Genomic DNA, 24498 nt, shown 5'->3' on the forward strand with positions numbered 1-24498 from the left:
GCAAATAATGCTCAGCTTACCACTGTGGGCTAAATACTGCTTACTTTATGCCTGCGGGTAGTTAGTTTCATTGCATCCTGCAAGAGTAACCATATGCAGAAGTGACCCTTTGATTAAAATTGCCCACAAACTTCATTGATGCTTTGATCTAGTTTTTGTATGAGAATGCTAATACGCTCACATACACTTTGAATAGCTACATTAAGACCCAGATTTTAATATGCAGGATGGGTAAGGTACTACTCCACATAGAATAGGATTATACCCAACGTGAGTAAGAGTATTAGTCTGGCCCAAGAGTAACATTTAACCATTATGGAATTATGACACACAGAAACAGAAAGTACTTGGTATTTTTAAAATATGCAGCTATTCTGCTGTCCAGTGTTAATAGTTTGACTTTTACTGTAAGTGGATCTAGAAAAAATAACATTTTCACAATTCTGATGTGATCTAGTTCTAAGCAGAATTCTCAACTACTCCAGCTTCCATCTCTAGTTCTTATCTGTACGGTCCTGACCAGGAATGCTCTTTATTTCAGATGCCAATTTAGTTTTTGAATGTTATTAGGAATTTTTTCAGTCACTGAAAGAAATTACAGAGGCAACAGAGTTTCTCTTATTGTATAACACATTGACAACAAAAGTCACTGAGCTTGCAAAAAAAGTCAGCCTCCGATAAGCCTTTTCACTAGGTTGTTCTCATGAGAGTTCAGTTTTTCATTTTAACCAAAAAAAGGCCTCTTTTTAAAGGCAGGTCAGTCAGTATTCCTAGAAACGTTTAATAAATGACTTTTCCCCTTTCCAAACTTAATCTTTTGTTGAATTATTTGAGTTCCCATTAAAATTTCACAAAAATGTGCCTTTTATTATATTTCCTCTAATAGATTTCTCAGATTTATACCTATAATAAATTTGTCAGTTTAGCTTCATTGAATTCTGGACTCCTAGATCCTGCCACAGCAGATTATAAATCTAAGCATTTCTAAGACCTTTCAAGTAGCTTTACCCTTTCTTTAAACACACTTTATGTACTCAGCAATTCAGTAGAAATAACCTGTCAGAGTGATTCTTCTGAGTTACTTCTTTCTGGGATAGTCTAGTGGTTTGAGCAGGGGTGTTGGAAAACCTGGGTTCTATTCCTACCTCTGCCACTGGCTGGCTGCATAGCCAGGACCAAATCATTTATGCCAGCATTTAAAAATTTTTTCTAATTGGAGATGCCCAACTTGAGACACTTAAGCAACTAAATAACTTTAAGGCTCTGGACCTAACTCCCACTGACTAAGACAAAGAGCAAAAACCAAACCTACAACATCTCACTTGTAGTATGTCCCAGTATTCATTTCAATTGGAGTTAGGCACCTAAATACCTTTATGAATTACCCCCAGTGTTTGTCCTCTTCTCTTCCTTTTAAGTCTGCCTCTAGATTATAAACTCTTCAGGACAAAGACTGTAGCTTTATCATTTGACTGTACATCAATATGCCCATTTATAGGACTAAGTAATATATAACAATATAATACAGCAAAAATACACATTATATGACAGAATTCTGTCATGTTATATTGTAGGTAGGAGCATGGAGAAGAGAGAGGCAGCTGTGGCTTTAACAAGAGAGTGTATTTTATTAAAGCTGATCTGCACAACTTCCAAGTTTAGTGAATCCTACAGATAATGCTTTCAGTGCGTTACAATCTCCTCTCCTTTAGCTTCAGAAACACTTGAAAAGCCCAGTGATATCTAACCATACATTTTAACTGGCGAACAGAGTGGACTCCCTGAACCTCTCTGCCTGTTGAGAGAATTATTTTCTTGGCTCTCTGTTAGCCTGCAATATGCTTCTTTTTAGTTATTCATTGTGGGCTTGATTTTTCTTCCTTATTCTCTTTGACTCCAACCTTGGCCTAGTTCTTCTGCTTATTCTCCTTGACTATACACTGGACCTTTTCCTTGTTGGCTTTAATCCAGGCTTCTCGCTCTCTCTCTTTTTTTTTTTTTTTTTTTTTTTGCTTATAGGTGGTTGGTTTTTTTTCTCTTTGACTATATTTTGTTTGTCTCTCTTTTTCTGGGTTTAAAACAAATTACTAAAGAAAAAACAAAAACAGTATTTTCTTTCAGCCTGGCTGGGCCATGCACCGTATGACAGGCCTTTCTCATCCTGGGCCCATCTCTATAATTGGTTTGCAGCTCTGTTATCTTGGTTGCAGCGGATTAGCAGGAGTCTCTCTGGACTGCTTTAACTTTTCTGTGCCTCAAGCAGTGCTGGCCCACAGTCCTTTAGAAGAGTTGGCCCGCTGGCCTCACTTGTGGCAGACCCTTGTGACTGATAGTGGGATTGTCCTCTGAACACAATATCTTCAAGAGAAGGCTAATGTGCAATACTCTTCCATATGGGCCAAAGTCTGCTCTCAGTTTTACTGGTTAAATTCAGAGTAGTATCACTGAAGTGAATATTTTAATAAACTAACAGCCTTTGAAACAACTTGAAAGCTGGAGTTCAAATTTACCTGACTTTCTGTGCCTCCAGCTATGAAGAGAGATCAACAACAAATCACATAACATAGAACTTTTACCGTCGGCTTTGATTTACCTGCCATGTCAGCCTGCTTGTGGCTGGCACAGATACAGTGTAGGTGCGATATATATATATATAATGTTCTATTCAAACACAGGGAGTAGAATGGGATTGGTGTTGTTGTTTTTACTGTGTGGTGAAAGTTCATTTTGGCTGCACGGAATGTATAACATAAACTAGTGTTTGCTCTGATCGCAATATGTGCTTTATATTACAAAGTCCTACATTACATTATTTGTGTTTGGCTGTTTCTCTGCACCTCTGCTCATAGCTAAAGGCTCAGAAAGGCAGGTAAATTTAAGTTGTCTTTCAAATGCTGTCAGTTTGAACTATTAAAATAACAGGAAGTTGTAACAACAGTCTCAGATTGCCCAGTTGAATATATAAGACCTTCTTGTCCGGTAGCTCTGTAAGTGATGAGAGATATGTACAGTGTTATAGAACCAAGGCCCTAACACAGCTGGATAGAGCATTAGTACCTCTGCTGATACCAATGGGGTCAACACGTGGTGTTCTTGAGCTTTATGTTTCACTCCAGAGATGACCTAGTACTGGTGATTTTCTTTGCAAAAATGAAGCAATCACCTCATTAAGGGAACATTATGATAAAAAAATTCTAAATGATGAGAAAACTATGATCCTTAGGAGTATTCATTTATTGTCCATTTAACTGTATTAGAGAGAGATTTGAGCAACAAATGACCAAATCCTTTGCTAGTGCTAATGGCGCAGAGTTCCACAGAAGTTCATGGAACTTCTTCAATTTACATCAGCTGAGGATTTGCCCAAAAGTTTTTAGCTAAAAAATTAGTTGTAGTTGAAGAAAGTGAAATGACACCCATTTATATAGGCTACCAAGTAATCTGGATCTAAAATGTGGGATTGTAATATAATTCAAGGTATGAGTAATATGCACTGATCTTCACATTCAGGAGATAGGTTGTCTCTCCATGGGTGACTAATCTCTCAGAGTAATTTATGATATCATTTAAAGTCATATATGCCTAATTAAAATGCTATATATCCCATCCCAACTAAAATATACAGCTCATAAATTTTATCTACTTTGAATTGAATTAGATTGTTATATGTAGGTTCTTTTGAAGGGAAAATTATCTCTGGCATAAAGAAGGCACAGACAAGTGAAGGAAATGGCTATCAAGTTCCTGGTCATGTACGAGGAGAGATACTGTGGTTTCTGCTCATAAGTGGTGCCAGAGAGAGTGTGGCAAAAATTCAGCAAAGCAACCTGGCAGTAACAAGATACCACCACAAAATGTAATCCTGAATGTAATTCACCTATCTATGTAAGCATTACTTTTTAATAAAGTGATCAAGTTAAAAATATAATTTAAATGTAATCCTGATAACAAAAGGAAATGCCACCTGATTATTTATCATGTATTCCTGAAAAATAATCTGATTAGCTTTTGGCAAGTCTCCCATTATAGCTATGGCATGGAATTGTGAGCTACAGACTCATTTAAAGTCAGGATGGGGAAGAAGAACAGAAAGGAGTCAAGAGTCCATTATATATAAAGAATAGGGTGAGTGTGTATATATTTAAATAAAAAAAATTAAATTAATTTGGTTTAATACAGTTGGAATTGCAAAATTCAGGAAATATCTATGCAGACAGTCATCCCTAGTAGAACTAAGTTGAGCTCCTAGAAACCTTCTTTATAGGCTTTTAGCGACAGTCCCTAGGCTTCAATCAATCAGCCAACTCCACCTTTCCAGGGTGCCCCTTCACCTTCGCCCTTTTGGTGTGTCTCTGTGGATACTTCTACACTGCAGCCAGGAGCATGCTGCTTAGGTTGGCTAGACAGACATAGGCTAGCTGTGTTCAAGCTAGTGCACCAAAAATAGCAGTGCAGCAGAGTAGAACATGTGACTGCTCAGGCTAGCCACATGCGTACAAACCCTCCTGGACCCCAGGGGTCTGTACTGGGACTAGTCCTATTCAATGTAGTCATAAATTGTCTGGAAAAGGGGGTAAACAATGAGGTGGCAAAATTTGCTGATGATACAAAACTATTCAAGATAGTTAAGTTCCAGGCAGACTGCAAAGAACTACAAAAGGATCTCACAAAACTGGGTGACTGGGCAACAACATGGCAGATGAAATTGAGTCTTGATAAATGCAAAGTAATGCACACTGGAAAACATAATCCCAACTATACATATAAAATGATGGGGGGGTCTAAATTAGCTGTTACCACTCAAGAAAGAGATCTTGGAGTGATTGTGGATAGTTCTCTGAAAATACCCACTGAATCTGCAGTCAAAAAAGCAAACAAAATGTTGGGAATCATTAAGAAAGGGATAGCAAATAAGACAGAAAATATCATATTGCCTCTATACAAATCCATGGTAGGCCCACACCTTGAATACGGCGTGCAGTTGTGGTTGCCCCATCTCAAACAAGATATATTGGAATTGGAAAAGATTCAGAAAAGGGCAACAACATTATTAGGGGTATGGAACAGCTTCCATAAGACTGGGACTTTTCAGCTTGGAAAAGAGATGACTAAGGGGGAATATGAGAGAGGTCTATAAAATCATGACTGGTGTGGAGAAAGTAAATAAGGAAGTGTTATTTACTCCTCATAACACAAGAACTAGGGGTTACCAAACGAAATTAATAGGCAGCAGGTTTAAAACAACAAAAGGAAGTATTTCTTCACACAATGCACAGTCAACCTGTGGAACTCCTTGCCAGAGGATGTTGTGAAGGCCAAGGCTATAACATGCTTCAGAAAAGAACTAGATAAGTTCCTGGAGGGTAGGCCCATCAATGGCTATTAGCCAGGATGGGCAGGGATGGTGTCCCTAGCCTCTGTTTGCCAGAAGCTGGGAATGGGTGATTGGGGATGGATCACTTGATGATTCCCTGTTCTGTTAATTTCCTCTGTAGCACCTGGCATTGGCCATTGTCAGAAGACAACAGGATACTGGGCTAGATGGACCTCTGGTCTGACCCAGTATGGCCGTTATTTTCTTGTCTGTGTAGATGTTTGCTTGCTTTAACCTGTAAATAACTCATTTATTTTTCCTTGTTAATCAATCTTTAGAAAGTTTATTACAGGATTGGCTACTGGTGTTGTCTGTGGTGTAAGATCTAGGGTAACAGTTGATCTGAGGTAAATAACCGGTCACTTGAGACTGGAAGCGACTTGGATGTGGTGTGATTTTTGCTGTAAGTGACCTGTTATCGCTAAGTCTAGTTTGTCTGGGTGGCAAGTTAGATTGGAGAGTCTAAGGGGTCTGTCTGTGACTCCCTGGTAAGACTGGTGTAGTGGTCCAGGAGTTCACATGTGTTACTGGCTTGGGGAAATCTAATTATAGAACACAGCACCCTTTTGGGGTGTCTGCCCTGTTTTTGACAGTCTGCCCTGAGGTCGGCACTTACGGTCATGAGTCACTCCAGACGGCGTGACAGCAGGGTCTGTCTTTTTGTTGTGTTCTGGCAGCACCTAGCACAATGGGGCCCTGATCCACAACTGAAGTCCCTGGGTGCTACTGAAATATGAATAATTATAATTAATAATAAATGTATTTGTCAATTAAATAAAATCGGTACCCCCTGTTTTTGAAAAATGCATGAACACCAAGTGCCATGAGATTTAAAAGTAAGACTGAGCTTTGCCTTTGACTTCACTGCGGTCAGGATTTCATGCTCAGAGGCTGCCTGAGCAGCCACATTATGTATATGCACCAAGATACTCTCGTGTCTAGAGGTGTTCCAAGGAAGGGTGTGCTATTATGGGGTCAGAATGCTAGACTCTTAAAAGTACACTTGCACTACGAACGTTTGACTAAACTGGCATCATATGCTACTTGCCCGTTAGTAAGCAAGCTGCTCCATTTCCCGCTTTGCCATCACTCTTGACCATGTCACTTCCTGGAGCAGCAAGCTCTTAACAGATGGTGCTATCATGTATGATTGGAATGAATTAATATTCTCGCAAGTTAAAAGAGCCACGTGAGATAACCTGGCAAGAGACATTTAAATACACAGGACTGGTTTTTAAACTGTAGACAGGTTTGATGTATAAAGCACATTAGAGAGAAATACTGTTAAGTGGCATTGTTAATAAACACAAATATAAAACCCTTATTTTCCCAAACTGTACAGCTATAGCATATACAGACATTAGAAAAAAAACCTCCACAGATGTCATTCTTGGGTACTTTTGCTAGCAGTGATTCCAGATGTGGTCAGGTATGTCATAGTGACAGTGCTTTTAGTCACAGCTTTTATAATGAAGTAGTGCAAGGCTAACAGGCTTAAAGGCCAGGAAAATGTGAAAGAGTATCATGGAAGAGGGATTGCATCCATAGGTGCTGGGCATAACTGCCATAAACGAGGGAAACAAGATATTGCGTTGTATTGGCATGGGATAAGAACACAAAAATGGTGGTATTGTCACTATGGCCCCGGTCCTGCAATCTGATCCATGCTGTTGTGTGGAGCCCATTTGGGTACGTCTACACGGCAGTTAGACATCTGCGGCTGGCCTTTCCCAGCGGACACGGGCTCACAGGGCTCGGGCTAAGGGACTGTTTGTAGACGCTTCCACCTTGCAGGGTCCTAGAATCCAGGCTCCTTCCCAAGCCTGAATAGCTACACCACCATTAAACAGCTCTAGACGTACCCTTAGACTTCAAAGACATCTATCAAGTGGTGCACTGAGTTCTATCAAGTGGTGCCATTGAGTCTACTCATGCAGATCCAAGGATCTAAACCAACCCTATGTAACCCAGGTGCCATGTTGGATACACAATATATACATTACTGATCCCCACATCTAGAAAGGAGTTTAATGCTTTGGCGAACCTGCCGCATTGATAAACCAAAATCTGAAGGATTTGGAGAGGTTAAAGGAACTGCGGATAGCCACACTGGTTAACTTGTTAGTGTTTGAGTCCTGCCCTTTTGTTTTGTAATATGGCTCAAATTTTGAATTAAGGTTAGTTTATAAATGGTTTATAGATTATTAACAGATGTCATAAGCATGTTACAGACATGATGATTGTGAGGGGCATTCAGAATGCTTCTATCCTGACAAAGAAAAAAATATAATTTGCGTTCAGTTGTTTGTTTATTTTTCAATATAATCTCTCGACATCAATGCACATGGTCCAGCTTGCTGCAGCTGGCAGTGCCCATCTTTTAGAAGTCCTTGTCCTGTATGTCCAGAAACTCAACTGCTGTGATCACCTTGTTATCATCACTGAAAATCTTCCCATGGTGGTCTTTCTTCCACTCGGGGAACAGGCAAGAGTCTGCGGGAGCCAAATCCAATGAATTATCTGGATGGGAAAGCAGTTGAAAGTCAAATGTGGACAATATGCTTACTGCAACCTGCAATGTGTGGGGTGAAGTGTCCTGTAGAAGCAAAACATTCCCAAATTTCCCAGGAAATCTCAAGTTGTGCTTTCTTCTGATCAGTGCTGAACATTCTGGGAACACATCTTGCTGACAACTTTCTCATGCCCAAGTCTTCACTGAGGATGCTGTGCACTGACCCAGTGCTGATGGCCACGGTCTCAGCTATGTGCCTGACTGTTGATCTTCTGTCCATCCTGTGGACTGCATCAACTCTTTTTGGAGTGGTGGCCTCTCTGGGGCATTCCTGATCTTGGCTCATCCTCAGTGCTGATTCTCCCTCACCTAAATTCAGCAGCCCATTTTTTTACTGTGGCATATGAAGGGGCATCATCAGTTTTGCCACCGTGTCCTCATGGATTTCCTTTTGGGTCATGCCTTTCTTATGGAGGTACTTGATCACCACTCAGATTTCATTCTTCTACATTTCTCAAATCATTGGTGACTGATTCACTTCAACATGTCCTCGTACAAGTTCTGCACACATGAAATATTGGCTTCTAACGAAGAAACATATCAAAATAGCCCTACTTTGATCTGTGGAGTCTGTTGGGCCCTAGGATGTCCTTAAATAGGTCAGGCTAGAGACTTTCTGAATGAGCCCTGTAGGTGCTACACATGGTTATGAGCACATCACTAGATGTTACATCACAGTAATAAGCAATCTGTTAAATTCTGTATCCATCTATAACTATTGATTCACCATTTATGAAAACATCTATTAATCATTTATTAACTCTTTATTTATTTATTTGTAAATTGAATCTTAATATAAAGTGTGACCAAATGGGTGTATAATATAAACTCATTGCCTTAGTTATTATTGGACTTTAGTTAATACTGTATTGTCTTCCATCTCTACCCTATGTTTGTCTGAGTCTGAGGAGGTGGATGACAAATACATAGAGTTCAAATGGGAGTAGAGATTAAGCTCTGGTTTAGTTTCTGCTCTAAAAATACATTTTTGTTTCTAAATAGACATCTCCATTTTTCATGCCGGACAATGACTATAGTGGGACCACAAAGGTGAGTTGTTGCTGCAGTGCCCAAAGTCAAAAAAAAAACAAACCTGTTTTTTGAGGTAAGCTAGGTTAGCTATAAATATAAACTGTTATCTGTGACATACAGTAAGTGTGACTCTTTGGCAATGATTCACATCCACTGCAACAACCCCTCCCTAGGAATCAAATCACAAAACCATTTATAGCAGTTTCAGCAGGGTGTCTTAATGGTGCAGTAGGCTCCTATATGCAGTTGGTGCTTCAAGCCCACCTTGGAATGTGGTCTTCATTGCTCAGATACCATGATTTGTGCAACTATTTTAAAGCCAAATAAACTAGTTATTTTGAGTGACTAACTTCAGACACCTTGAAAGGGACCCGACGTTCAGAAATGCTAAGAACCGGCCCTCTGAAATTCATGACCTTCTGAGTTCTCTCAAGCTGGGCACCCAAAATAATTAATCATTCTTGAAAATGTACATTTTCAAAGGCCTACATCCATCGTAGTTATTTTTTATAATGCTCCATTTTAAAACTTATCGGTAGCCTACTTTTGTGTATGATAAAAATAAATACAGAAATCTGCAATTAAGAGCCTTGTTTAAAAAAACAAGCTGAAATAAATAGCCATTGATTGGGGATTGTGTGGCTATTAAGTTCAGAAAGTGCACAGAAGTGCCACTGTTAAGTGATAAGGGTGACCTTACGTCAGAGGTTCTGGATTTAGTCACATCATTTCCAAACCCAGAATGATAGAGTTGACTTTGGCTTTAGACTTTTCCATATCAAAACCTGTGACCTTAGATAGACTTAGGGGAATATGAACAAGACAGTTTTGAGGAAGCTAATATTCTTTTCAGAAGTACCCATCTTTTACCACCTGAGTCGGCCCATCTATAGACAAGGAAGTTTTTACTAAGGAAACTAGTTTATCTCCTGATATTACTGACAGTAGATAGAATGAAAAGACTGTTGAGTTTTCAAAGTGCACTCATTAAATTGGAGCTAATATCCAAGATTAAGGTTATGACTGCTGAGAATGTAACCTATTGGAATAAAATTAGTTTAACAGGCAGGGGAAAAAGTAGTCACCGTCTAGCACCCCTTTCAAGGTGGAGATTGACTATTAGTAGCTTTATTGTAGAAACCATTCTAAAGAATATAGAACTTTTATAATGGGCATCAAATTACTTGGCTGGCTGTGTTAAAAGCAAGATCTCCACGTCTGAAGCTCTATTTTGGGATTGCCAACCCATGAGAAACAAATACCATGAAATGCGACTGCGCGCAGGCAATGTAAAATGTTAACACTACATTAAGAGACTGTATGCTTTTGTGCCCCTTTAACGCAAAAGTGTCTTTTAGAGCAAGGAATCAAACAGGAATATTCAGTATATGGAAAGTTAATGCATCACCCTTACCACGGAGGATGGTTGGGAGGTGATTTAGGAAACTCAATTAAGATTGTAGCCTCTGTAATGCAGGCAAGCTGTGGAATAACAGTGCTGATGATATTTAATCCAGTATCTAAAGATTAATATGACCTTTCTAGAGCATGTTTGTTGGACCTGCTGAGTAGGAAATAGTGAAACCGAACTTCACACTACACCTTGGCAAGGTAGCACCACATAGTCTGAAATGCAGGTATGGTGGCAGCCCCAGTATGCAGACAAAATATGGCCTAGGGATCCACAGAGAATCTATTAGGTTGACTGGAACACTGATCTTCAAAGGAAGAGACGGGATCAGGAAGTGCCTCAGATAGAAAGTCGGGGGGGGGGGGGAGGGGGATTGTATTGGAGGCTGAAATTCACCCCCGTACAGTGGACCGTTGCAAAGTCTATGCATCACTAAGGTCCCACTTAAGCCCATAGGACCTAAAGGCAGGAGCACAGGAACTGGGGTGATATGGCACAAATAAGACAAAACTTGGCTAGTTTTCCTTACTTGAAATCTCAAGTGTAATTTGCATAAATGTATGCCAGTTGTATTTAATTGGCTTGCCCGTTTGTATCCTAATACCTTTCTATTTGGCAAACCTTTTATATGACAACGGCTGTTTAATTTGATTTGGCTTATTGGTTGTTACATCCTTAATCTTCCTGATTTTCAGCAAAACAATGTATTTTCACCGACACACCATGAGAACTAATGATACAGTGAAGCCTTCCCTAATTCACACTAACAACTAAGAGACCCATCGTGAGTAACTGAGATTTGTGAATTAGCCAGGGGATATGCACAAAGCAAAGATGCCGCCTTACAAAAGGTACTCTGTTCATCTGACAAGTTTACTTTGAATTATTTATGATATGTCGTAACGCACTTGTAGAACGCCTCCCAGTATATTTTGTAAAAGTCACGAAGCCCGAGTCATATGAGACTTTGCTATAGCAATCCATTATTAAAGCTTTGATAAAACGTTAGAGGGCTGTTTTCTGGGCATGCATTCTGCGTAGTGCAGATTAGCAAGGTAGAGATTAATGCACTAAAACTCTTTTACTCCAGTATTCCACAAGGAACCAATTTAGTATATTACTGGTGCTCCCAGATACAATAGATAACAAAACAGGCTGTTACAAAACAGACAGAAGTGCCAGGCTTGGGCCGGTTGGGAAAATATTCCTATTGCAGATATTTGTGAGCTTTTTATAATTATAGCAACCTTCATAAAAACAATTTGGAAAAATGTGGTTTTTGTTACATTTGATCATTAATAATGAACACTCTAATCTTAGATTCATAATGATGAAATACAGTACTCTGATACCGTTATATATTTGAGGCAATATATTCCCATTAGGAGATTAGTAATGTTTTCCACCTGTATACAAAATCTATATCTCGATACCAGCTAGCCTCCAGCCACGTCCTCTGAAAAAAGATTTACTTAGAGCCAATTTCACAGGCTGCAATGAATTTACAGTTTGCTAAAAGACAGGCAAAGGCACAACATATGTCAAACAGGTTCAAAGTAAGAGGTTATCTAGAAAATTGGATTTAAGTAATAAGGACACTTATTTGAAGCACTTAAATTCAGAAGAAAGATCTTTCTGTAACCTAAACTACTGAATTTTTAAGGACCTTTGTAAATGTTTTCCCTGTTTATATCCTTTTTTGCAGTCTGAAGAGCTAGTATTAAGAAGCACGAGGTTATTGTCTCCACGTGTTACAAAGTCTGATCATCTTTTCTATAACCAGTAGGGGAATGTGTTTGTTAAGGTAACTATCTTAACCCTTTCCCTGCATGGCTTCTTTTCTGCATAGAACTTCCAACAATTAAAAACTAGACAGTGGAAAGTTTGGTATTTTTTAGTTGTATTTTACAATTATGCACATGACAGTTTAATAGACGGTGGGTGCCATTTAAAAACTGGACACTCCTCATACACAGTAACTGTCCATTTTTCTAGTGGCATAGTCTAAAATATCTCATACTTTAAAAAACTATATTCTATAATATTTGTCTTTACATTCATACATTTTATATCAGGGTGGATTAGGATAAAGACCAGGCAGCTGTTTTCCATATATATTCTATCTATGTGTAAGCTACCCAGTAGCCACCTGGGTGTGGGGGGAAGGAGAGAGAGAAAACAGACAACTAAATATCTCTGTCAAATAGTTACAGTCTCTTTGGAGAGACTACACTCCAGCACACACTGGATAAGCTTATTCACTCCAGTGATAGACCCAGGGTTGTGAGTTCAATCCTTGAGGGGGGCCATTTAGGGAGCTGGGGCAAAAATCTGTCCAGGGATTGGTCCTGCTTTGAGCAGGGGATTGGACTAGATGACTTCCTGAGGTCCCTTCCAACCCTGATATTCTATGAAATCTCTGATAGCCACAGCTCATAAAATGAGCCATTTATTTAATCTGCCAGTGGACAAATATGTAACACAGGATAGTCAATTCTTCTTTAGAATGAGGAGCACTGGTTTTAGCTTGTTATGGAAATAATGGATACTTTCTTTTTTTGTGCTCAAACCAAGGAAATTGGAAAGATGCTATGTAGCACATTCCACCTGTAGAGCTCAAAGTATTTATTAAAAAGGAGGCTAAAATATAATTATCCCCATTTTACAGATACGGAAACAGGCAGAGAGATACAAAGTAGGTTTCTTTCTTTGATGCTCTCAGTCCATTCCCACTTATGGGACATAGCCCTTTAGTGTTCCCCTATGGATCTGTATAACAAAGCCATGTTCCACTGGGGGGTGAGGGGTACCGGAGCACTTTTGTGCTAAGAAGATGTAATTGTCATCCATATAGGCATGTCCTTGACCAGCTCAGTTCCTTCTCCACCACTGCAGCCAGCGCTAACCGTAACCCTAACTTATGTTCCTCAGGAGGGGTGGCTAATTCACACCCCTGAGCAATGTCAACTTAAACTGTGGTGTAGTCATAGCTGTTCAAGGTGCTAACACTAGGGGACATTATCCCGTCTCTCTAAGAGGGACTAATATGCAACTCTCAACCTAAAGGATGTTTACTTCTGGGTGGCAATAAAACCCACCCACTTCAAGCATTGCTGGGTCAGTGTGGGGACAAATCACTTCCAATTTTCCGTCCTCCTTTTTGGTCTGTGCACTGCATGGAGGCTCTTCACAAATGTCTCTTGGTAGGTGGAGCATCTCAGACTCAAGGGTATATTAGTTTATCCTTATCTAGATGACTGGTTCCTCAGAACTAGCTCCCACCAGGCTCTTTCCTCTGCAGTCAATGCTTCCTGCAATCCCCCTTCATCAGGATGGTTCTAGACTCCACTCAAGCCAGGGCCTTTCTCCCTGAAGAGAGATTCCAAAGATAGGGGAATCCCTGATCATGCTCAGGGATCAACCTGTGCAGCCAACACAGTTCTTCCTAAGATTCCTAGGTCTCATAGCCCCAACCTATGTTACATGTTTTGCTTGTCTGCAAAGGAGGCCCCCTACAACAGTGGGTATTCGCTCATCACACAGCTAGTGTACACAGTCTGAAAAGGAAGCTTGGCCATGTCTCCCCAGTGTATTCCAAGGAGTATCGTTCACGCCTTCATCCCTTACTGCTACAGTCAGCTCAGACGCCTCCAACATGGGTTGGGGTGCTCATTATCAGGACCTCCGTATGCATGGCCACTGGATCACCTGGGAGTCCAGATTCCATGTCAGTGTTCTCGGCCTCAGGGCTGGGAGATGGGCTCAAAAGTCCTTCTGCCTGTCAATACAGTATCACGTAATTCAGGTGTTCACAGCCAATACCACAACCATGTACTACATCAGTACAGGAGGGAGCACTTTCCATAATCTAATCACCCAAGGAATGAGCACATGACCTGATGATGTACCATCAAATTCAGCCCTTGATAGCATAACAGCTCTGGACCTACTAGGGACATATTAATTAAGAGCTAAATTCCACTGTGTATTGGCATCCTAAGGATATGTGTGTAGTGGGAGAAGGGGGCATAGGAAGCTACATAAGAATGGCCATACTGGGTGAGACCAAAGGTCCATCCAGCCCAGTATCCTGTCTACCGACAGTGACCAATGACAGGTGTCCCAGAGGGAGTGACCCTAACAGGTAATGATTAAGTGATCTCCTCCTGCCATCCATCTCCACCCTCTGACAAACAGAGGCTAGGGACACCATTCCTTACCCATCCTGGCTAATAGCCATTAATGGACTTAACCTCCATGAATTTATCCAGTTCTCTTCTAAACCCTGTTATAGTCCTAGACTTCACAACCTCCTCAGGCAAAGAGTTCCACAGGTGTGAAGAACAACTTCCTTTTATTTGTTTTAAACCTGCTGGCCATTAATTTCATTTGGTGGCCCCTAGTTCTTGTATTATGGGAACAAGTAAATAACTTTTCCTTATTCACTTTCTCCACACCACTCATGATTTTATATACCTCTATCATATCCCCCCTTAGTCTTCTCTTTTCCAAGCTGAAAAGTCCTAGCCTCTTTAATCTCTCCTCATATAGGACCCATTCCAAACCCCTAATCATATTAGTTGCTCTTCTCTGAACCTTTTCTAATGCCAGTATATCTTTTTTGGTATGAGGAGACCACATCTGTACGCAGCATTCAAGATGTGGGCGTACCATGGATTTATATAAGGGCAATAAGATATTCTCCGTTTTATTCTCTATCCCTTTTTGAATGATTCCTAACATCCTGTTTGCTTTTTTGACCGCCTCTGCACACTGAGTGGACGTCTTCAGAGAACTATCCACGATGACTCCAAGATCGCTTTCCTGACTCGTAGCTAAATTAGCCCCCATCATATTGTATGTATAGTTGGGGTTATTTTTTCCAATGTGCATTACTTTACATTTAGCCGCATTAACTTTCATTTGCCATTTTGTTGCCCAATCACTTAGTTTTGTGAGATCTTTTTGAAGTTCTTCACAATCTGCTTTGGTCTTAACTATCTTGAGAAGTTTAGTATCATCTGCAAACTTTGCCACCTCTCTGTTTACCCCTTTCTCCAGATCATTTATGAATAAGTTGAATAGGATGGTCCTAGGACTGACCCTTGGATTCGGCCCTCTCCTATTTGCAGAAGCAGTGGGATAAGCTGGCTTCTTAATGCTCAAGAAAGTGATGGAAAAGAAGCTTCTCAACTGTGCCAACCTGCACTGTGTGATCCCCAGTGGGGCATGGCCTTGGAGTTAATTCACCACAAGGAATCCTTCCCTACCTGGTAGAATTCTTTCTGCAGAGGATAAGCTGGGTGGCAGCTGTGTTCGTCTTTACTGTGCCAGCCAGGTCAGGCTTTGTTCTAAGGCATTAAATGATGAAAGATAAAAATCTCAAATGTTAATCCAAGTTCAGGAAGAAAAATACCCAGAGGTTGATCCTGTGTGTTACTGAACGTCCCATCAGATGGTAGGTGATGATCAGACAGAAGAAGCCACGAACTATTGTTTCATGATGTTCTATACTGTAATTGCAGGGCATTGCCTACTTCTATGGGACATTTGGGACAGCCCTTTCCCTCTATCTGAGTAACCACCCTGGCAGCGTCTTTACAAGTGAGGCTTTCTTAGAAAGATCGTTGGGCCTAGTCCGCAGACTGGCAGAGAGAGTGATAGCCAGGACATCTCAGCTGTCCCCAACCTAGCGATTAAGTTTGTCATCTCAGGCATAGCTTTTCTCACTCAGCAAGGGGGGTTAAGAATCCCATGGCCTCTCAGAGACAGGGTCTGCACAGAGCCACTCAGAACTCTGCTGATGTGTTACAGAATTTGCCAGGCCATATGCTGAACTGATATTTCAGACAGCAGGGAATGCAAAATTTATAACCAGTGTTATTTCCTGTAATGATAAAAACAATGGACCTGAATAAATTACCTTTCAACCTGAAGGATTACAAGGCACTCAGTACTATCTTAAATGGCTACACAATATTAAGTGTATATACAGACTAGAGATCACATCACCTGCAGCTGGAATGAATTAGCACGAAATAACTCTGCTCAGCTGTTTAGGAGCGGAAGCGAAGAACACCACAGGGAGAGTTAGGCAAATGGAGTTGAATTACCAACATTGGAATTTGGTCAATACACTATCCAGGAAAGATTGGTTTGTGAAGTGTCACTTCTTAAAGCATTACAGAGTCAGAAAGACAAGACAAGCATGGACTGTCAACAGGCAGGAAACAGAAATCATGAGTGACCTTCCAGCTGGTGTTGACACCCCAGCACAGCAAGCACTGCATGGCACTCGATGTGGTTAAGTAATAGGGTTAAGACACTACCCCACTGATCACAATTATTTTTACATTGCGAACTATCTCGGGGGTGGGAGGAGGAGGAGGAGGAGGGAAGGGAAACCTTAATCCCATGTCATAGGAATGGCACTACTATTTGTGACTGCTAAATAAGACTGCTAGGAGGTGCTGGAATTTTTAAAGGCAAATCTCATTAGCTCTTATTACACAAGAAGTTGGGATTTCCTGATACAGACAATTAATTCAGGCTTAACATTACTAGTGGGAAGTGTTGGTAAAGCACTGTTTATGGGGCCAAAGTATTACTGTGTGTTTCCCATTTTCCTAAGTTTCTGCAGATTTTTCATACAGAACGTGAATGCAAAAGCCATAACATTCTCTCACAGCACTTTCCAGCATCATCCTGTTTTTTTTCCACATAATGTGGTAGCACCATACGCCTGAACTAGAAAGAGTACAAGGGATTCCACAACACAGTGGGGTCATGAATTTGATTAGGAGATGGGTAACTAGAAGAAAAGGGTCCACTCTCTCTGCACCACACAAACAGCCCAGTTTACCCTGTATCCTGGTCATCTTTGTTTGCATGATGTGTGTGCAGATTTGGCTGTGAATCGGGTTTCCACAGCAGTGCTGTCACATATTCAAACTATAACTTGTCCAGATGGGTCTCTGTTTAGCATTTGTTGTCTGTCATGTGCCTTATTCCATCTGTTCAATTTGGGATGGACTTCCTAGCCATTTCCTAGCCAAAGAGACTATATAGCACGATAGTAACTAAGATTAGCATTATGGGGCAAATGCCACATCTGTTTCTAAAATTCCAGGCTCCGAACAGCACTGCTGAGATAGCAGAGGATGTGAAATGTAGGATCAGGCTCCTATTTACTGCAAGACCCCTTTACACCACTCTGACATGAAACGGGGACTTTGTGCCACCATTTCTCCTCCGACCTGTGATTTACAGTCACAAGCTGCATATAGCTCACCCATAGATGTGCAGCATTGTCGCAGCTTAGGGCAGGTGTTCTGGGAAGTGTGACCAAGTGTCAGGAGACCTGGGCTTTATTCCCAACTCTGCCACTACTTCACAATCCCTCCATTTTTCAGTCTCCCCCCTCTAGAACACTGAAATACAAATATTTGAGGTGTAAAATGCAGCAGTGCAAAATTCCTCAGAACTCCAGGGTCCTAAAAAGCTGTTAACTAACTGTGCTTTGAAAATGTCAGGCAGTAATTGTAGTTTATGCCTGTGAGTTCTCTGTATGAGAGATGTTTACATAGGAACCAGCTTGGTGCTTGCATCTGAAGCTGCCAACGTAATTTTTAACCTCTGTGATTCCAGAACAGGTGCAGTATTTATACAGCAGGTACTAATGTACTGTAATGTACAACTGGCAGTAGTGGAGCTGCCGGAGATTGTACCCAGAAGCCCAAGAGATTTCTCCATGATCATTAAAACGGTGGCACATGCACTGAATAGATACAATCAGCAGAAAAGACGAAATACTGAAATGTTTGCAAAATGTGCACAACACCCAGATCCACTAATGGGAACCGTTGGCTACCACTTTGCGTGTGCATGTGTGATATTAAAAACATACCACCTACTTCCTTTATTTTTACAAGATATTTTTAAAGCCAAAACAACCATTAGCCATAAGGAAAGAGAGTAGTGCTGAGGCCAGAGCTTGAAGTCCTTACATCAGATCCTGCCAATACATACATTAATTCACTCACATGTACAGTCTCATTGACTTCGATAGGACTAGTCACATGAGTGAAGTTACTCAGGGGTGCAGGGATTTGCTGGATCAGGGCCCTTATTCTTACTCACTGAAGTAAATGGAAATTCCATCTGAGTAGGGATTACAGGATCAGTGCCTTGAGCAGAGGAACACTCCTCCTCCAATGAAATATATACCTGAACTTTGGTAGTTTGTGCAAATCTGGTAGAAATAACAAAGAAGTCTGTAAAATACATCAAAAACCATACTTTATTTTATGTATAGCAATACAATTTACATATTAAATAACACTATCATAGAATGATTTGATATAGTTTTAAACATAACAAAAAGATTTTTCAAGTTACAAAAAAAATAAAACCCAAAACAAACAAAAAAACCCTAAAACAAAACAAAAAGCAAACAAAAAATAACTTCCCAAAACCAAACACCAATTTCAACCCCTCTCCCTCCCCCCCAATGGATCAATGAGACGAACTTCTCCAATGGCTGGCTAAATCTAATTCCTATTGCACACACTGACAATGGAATTGAAAGAAAATCCAACTTTCACAATCACTGGCCCCAAAGAAATAACATGTGTTGAATTCTTTTTGGAATGTGATGATCGTGTTTCACTACTTCAATACACAGAAAGTATGTATTCACATGTCCACCACAAAAAACTATGAAGGAGTTGAAACTAGAAAAAAATTAGCTTTATATGAAAATATAAAATTCTATGATTATATACCATAGATACAAAGTTCCCAGAAGATGCTTACCCAAGCAACAAAATATTTACAGTTTTAATGATTTCCGCTATTTAAAAACGAAGGAAAAGGAAATATGAGTAGACGTGAATGCTTAGTTCTTTAGAAACAATGGCTGCTTGCTAGTTTCAAACGTTCTAACAAAACAAACAAACAAAAAAAGTCACTACCCCAAATGTTGGAGAGTTGTGACATTTTATAAAATTGACTCTCTCCTCTTTTGGAGACATGTTTATTCTTAAAACTCAAGACATTTTTCTTGAAATTAATTATCTTCTGTAGAAAATGCTTCCCTTTGCAAATATTTAACAAAAATACTAAAAACAGTTTAACAGCAAAGATAAAGTAGAGGCCAAATCTCTTCAGTACAGTTCCTTCTCTTCCTCTCTCCATTTTGCGTGCCTTCTCCTTAGATAAGCAAAGCCAATGTAGTTTACATTGTTAGAATGGCAACAAAGAGAGAAAGTGGGAGAAATAAAAGCAATGCAGTGAACTTACAATTACGCCTTTTTGCCTTCATATAAAAATTCACTGGCACCATTTGAACATAAACTTCAGAACACAGGAGTTGATGGCGGAAGAGAATGAATTTGAGAGCATGATTGCTAAATATTTCAGACTCCTACATTTTATTATTTTTTCTTTAAATTATGATTTTTTTTTGCTGAGAATTAGTAATAGGTATCTTTGGTAGAAACTGTTATCTATATTTTAACTTTTAAATAAAATGCATCGTGTAAAACAACAGAAAAAGATGAACAACAAGGCAGTTGTGCTGTGTCATTAAAAAGGTTGTTTTTCTAGGGTTCCAATAGATCACTCTGGGCAGAAGCGATTCAAGCAATCAGATACTTGACAAAGGATTGAAACCTTGCTGATCCAGTCAATAAACCCAGTAACACAGAATGGATCCACAGAAGAGGAATAAAAGATCAGAATCAAACACAAAGAATAAACTTTAGCCTTCATATTTAGAAAAAGACATTCTGAAATGCCAAGGACAAATGCTGCTTTAGAATGAAAGTTCTTTAGCCCTGGGTCCTACAAACACTTGTTCAATGTGTTTAACTGTACACATGTGAGTAGTGCCACTGACTTTAACAGAACTCCTCACACGTGTAAAGTTTAACGTGTAGGTAAGTGTCTGAATGATCGGGGCTTTAGGCAGAGAATGCCACTGATTTTTGGATGTTGTTAACAGACAGAAGCTTTTGCAGAAATTCTTGGTCATTACTAAGGACTCAATTCATAAAAGCCCTGTACTTCACTCGCCTGGTCTCTTGGCTGAATACACTTATAAAACATGGGGAAATAACATTTCTAGAACGCATGTGCGTGCGCACACCCGAAAACACACACTTGTTTGCAATCCATTACTCCCCTTTCCCCCGGAGCGCAAGTGGTGAGGACCATTGTTGACAGCAAAGCAATGCTTAAGTTCTTCCTAATTTGCAGACTTGCACATCCTTCGAGAATTTCCAAGGTGTGAAAGACATCACAACTCTATTGTACTAACGATTGAAATGTCATCACAATGTGTGTTGGGGCAGAGTGGAGACAGCAAGGATGTGCCAGTGTGTGGCCCTGCACGTGGGGGACTTGACTGTGGTGAGACAGACAAATGCCAGCGTCTCAGCAGACCTCTATGCGTAAGGATCTGTTAACACATGTTCAGTCACACGCAGCCCCAGGGAAACAGGTGCACAGTTGAACATAATAGCAATACACTTCTTGATTCCCAGGAGAAAAAAAGCCAGGGAAAAGTCAAGACATCAGTCTGAGTTATTTCCCCAGGGGTTAAGCCCTGTGTCATGGATTTCAAAAACATTCATCAACATTCAACCCTGTTCCCATATCTCATTTGACTTTAAAGAAAATGGCACAAATGTAAGGAATCAGCCCAAGAAAAGCCAGGCAGTGTCTCATTAAAACAGTCCACTTCCACTGTGCATACTTCCTTCCCCAAAACCACACTGAAATGAAGAGTAACTGATTGCTAAATGGACTGAACAAATTCAACTCTCTAACTACCTCTGTTAATTTGCAAGCCATTCTGTTCTTGCCAGGACCTGAATTATATCCCCCCAGGAACTCAGATCTTTCAGATGTGAGCTGATCAGTCCTCCTGTGCCAAGAGCTGGAATTTCCCGGTGCAGCGGCCACTGCCAGCAATGGGTGCACTGACGCGTCTGGCACCAGCGCAGACTGGCAAATTAACTTCGCTTGGGAGGCTCTCAGCCCCAGCCTAAGCAGTGCAGGCAGCAATACTTGAAATGTGCTTGAAGGATTCCTGTTATTGAAGTGATTGGAAAGCCAATCTGAACTCTTAGTGTATTAGACTGGCTGACCCCTGAGTGCTGAGCTGCCTAATGCTAGCTATCGATGGGCACTCCACAGCACTAGCACCAAACGGTTATTCTGAGTCATCTTGACATTTGTTTTTTTAATCAGTTCCTTGGTGCTGGACACGAATGTATGACTGCATCACTGTGTAGTATCAGACGCTATTTTGGACCACTAGTATCAAGAGGTTAAATAAATTCAGATAAATTCAAGGTAACGACATAGTTGTTACTGGTGAAATCTTTCAAATGCTTAGAAATCTGGATGAACCAGGTCTGTCAGCACGAAGAAATCTTTCCATCATTAAAAATAAAGGGCCAGCTGCTCCACCTGTGTAACGTAGCATAGCTCCATTCAGATCAGTGAAGCTACGCTGATTTACACCAACCGAAGATTGGGCCCCAAGTGTCTACTCTTAACGTTATTGAAAAGTTCACTTTAAATGTCCTTTTGTATGAAAATGCACAGAATCACTAGCTTACCTCTAACTCTCTAGAAACCCAAATTAATAATTCAACCAAAGAAGTGGGTTTGCCTGGCAGATGCTTACATCCTAGCGAGGGTGTATTGCAAACAGGAAAAAAAAACCCATGGTTTTATATTTAAGTGAAAAATATGTTGTAATATTTTGACAGCAAGTCCTGAAACATTGCAGTGCCCTTTTTGTTTGGCTGAAATTTAAAACTAATGAAAATAAATCTCTATATAAGGGATAATGCCTTTACATCTACACCAAACATCCGAACTGTCAAATTAACATATCCAATTTTAGAGCAAACCATACCTAGTTAGCAAAGCTGTTACGGACGTGCTTAGCTTTAAGCAGTTGCTTAAGGGTTTTGCTAGATAGGGATAGACTTATGTACTTTGCCGAACTGGGATCAAAATGCACAGGATTAGGGAACCAATGAGGGATTACATCTAAGTGCTCAAGATAACAACACTGTTTAAATAATGTAATTTGGGGAAATTGTTTGATTTATGTGGGAGGGAGAATGGAATCAAGAGGTTTGTACTAAATAATTAGTTTGGCAAAAAATAAAAGAGGAAGAATGTACTTTTATAGGTAGTTATTTTTATTAGTTTGCTTCACCAGTAAATATGGATCAGTACTTTATGTTTTAGCACTAAAATATGAAAATTACACACCTGTAAAAATGGCATCTAACAGTTATGAAATTAAGAAACGCTTGTCTTCGCCATGTGACATACCATTAGGTGTGAGGTCCTGTTCAAGAAATTAATGTGTTTAAAAGATTGAATAGCCTAGTAATGAAAAATATTGCTACCTTCATGTGTCTGAAAACAGACTTATTTTTGATCGTAGCACAGTTTTCATTGAATTGGCTCTGATGAAAATAAAAAACAACACACTTTTCCATATGGCGGTTTTAAAATCTAAAACTGACATTTTTATTCTGAATAATTGGGGAAGCTTTGAGGCTGTAATGGCAAAATCCGTGACCAAGTCCCAGGTCTGAGTTGTTCTATACTTTTTTTAATGTAATTTTATATGTTCCATGTGAAGCAATTCTTAGGCCTCAAAGTATACAAAAAGCAGAATCTGAAACAATACCAAAGCAATTGTTTCAGCTCCATGAGGCTATTCTACCTTCACTGTAGCTAGTAATCACCTGCCACATTTTATCAAGAAAGGATGAATATTGCTTATCCACTGAACTGGAATACAGAAGATCTACAACAATTAAAATTAAAGCAATAAATATTAGGAGTATGACGGGGCGCAGTATTTCTTGTAGAAAGAATCCATCTGGTCTAGCATTCAAGATTTAAGATTCAAGGGTCACCGTAGTTAACAAAACTTCACTGCATTTAAACTAAAAAGTAGCATGTTTGCTGTCATGGAATGTCACATCAGGGCTTGCTTTTGTATTAGAGTATTATAGGCAGTAACACTGATCATATAGTGCAAACTAGATAAAATTGCGGTGCACTGTGTGAAAGAAACAGAGGTGCGAATGCTCAGTAGGATACCATTAAGACATAAAATGGCAAAAAATAAATATCAAAACTTTTATCAGTGTAAAAAAGTAATTGGGTTATTGTATAACCTAGAGTCTGGCAAAAAAGGCCTCAAAAAAGTTCACTCAGTCTTCAGAAGTTCTACAAATTAAGTGCCTTTTCAAGATTCCAATTAGACAAGAGACTCCATGCTTTCTGCAGGATCCGGTTCATCATTGGCCATCACAGCACCGTTTTTGTCCAGTGTCATGGGACCATTTCCATTTTCCTTAGTGCTCACCAAGCTTAGCATTGCTTTATAAAGAAACTGGTACTGTTCCTAGAATGAAAAGGACAAATGGTTTCAATCCCCATGCTGTTTAGGAGAATGCATTTCTGCTTGGTGTTTCCAGTGTAGCTGGTTATGAAGAGTTAGCAGAATGAACCCATTATTTTCACATAAAATGCATGGGGCCAGTAAAATCATCAATATGACTGTAATCCTTAAATGTGGTCCAGAAATTCAATAACAGATCATGCCCAACTAATGCACTTCACAGGCATGCTGCCATGTTGTCAAATTCTTACAGAATATTTATTTACTTTAATCTTGCTGTCTTCTCTACCCAGTCAATGCTACCATATCAGGCCAGTATTTAAACTATAGAATTTAAATCCTCCCATATTCAGAGGACATAATGAACAATTGTTGTTACCCTGTGGAAAGCATGAAGATGTTACAGAATATGAAGCATTATTTTTGTCAGTTTAATGCATACAAAATTTTGATGCTAAAGACAGCAAAGAAGACTATCTGGTGAGCACCCAAACCTAGCACACGTAATAGTGCCTTATATTCAGGGTGACTCTACCGGAACTGATCCAGTGCTATCTGGAGTCTTTCCATTGATTTCAAAGGCATCGGCTCAGGCCAGAAATGCACTTGTGAAGTACATTATTTAACATGCATGAACCTGTACGGTTCATCAGGGCAAACGTAAG

The 24498-nt window shown here is 39.9% G+C and overlaps 1 protein-coding gene and 1 long non-coding RNA gene across 7 annotated transcripts in view; one reads left to right on the forward strand and one right to left on the reverse strand.

Moving 5' to 3' along the window:
* The window catches only part of LOC120409041, a 58904-nt gene that overhangs the window by 6818 nt on the left and 27588 nt on the right, over nucleotides 1-24498 (forward strand). For 2 of the 4 annotated variants that reach the window (XR_005601069.1, XR_005601073.1), the window contains exons 3-6: nucleotides 3673-3885; nucleotides 8949-8996; nucleotides 11085-11240; nucleotides 12095-12193. This is a non-coding gene — a long non-coding RNA (uncharacterized LOC120409041). Of the gene's footprint in view, nucleotides 1-3672; nucleotides 3886-8948; nucleotides 8997-11084; nucleotides 11241-12094; nucleotides 12194-15450; nucleotides 16207-24498 lie in introns of those variants that run through there. The other 2 variants (XR_005601071.1, XR_005601072.1) reach the window with 2 other exon arrangements.
* The window catches only part of PTPRG (protein tyrosine phosphatase receptor type G), a 575819-nt gene continuing 569991 nt past the window's right edge, over nucleotides 18671-24498 (reverse strand). For all 3 annotated transcript variants that reach the window (XM_039546377.1, XM_039546378.1, XM_039546376.1), the window contains one exon: nucleotides 18671-23836. In XM_039546377.1, coding sequence (XP_039402311.1) covers nucleotides 23690-23836 — 147 coding nt within the window. In that variant the 3' untranslated portion in view covers nucleotides 18671-23689. The remainder of the gene's footprint in view (nucleotides 23837-24498) is intronic.

Source organism: Mauremys reevesii, linkage group 7 (assembly GCF_016161935.1).
Source record: "Mauremys reevesii isolate NIE-2019 linkage group 7, ASM1616193v1, whole genome shotgun sequence".
Lineage (NCBI taxonomy): Eukaryota > Metazoa > Chordata > Testudines > Geoemydidae > Mauremys > Mauremys reevesii.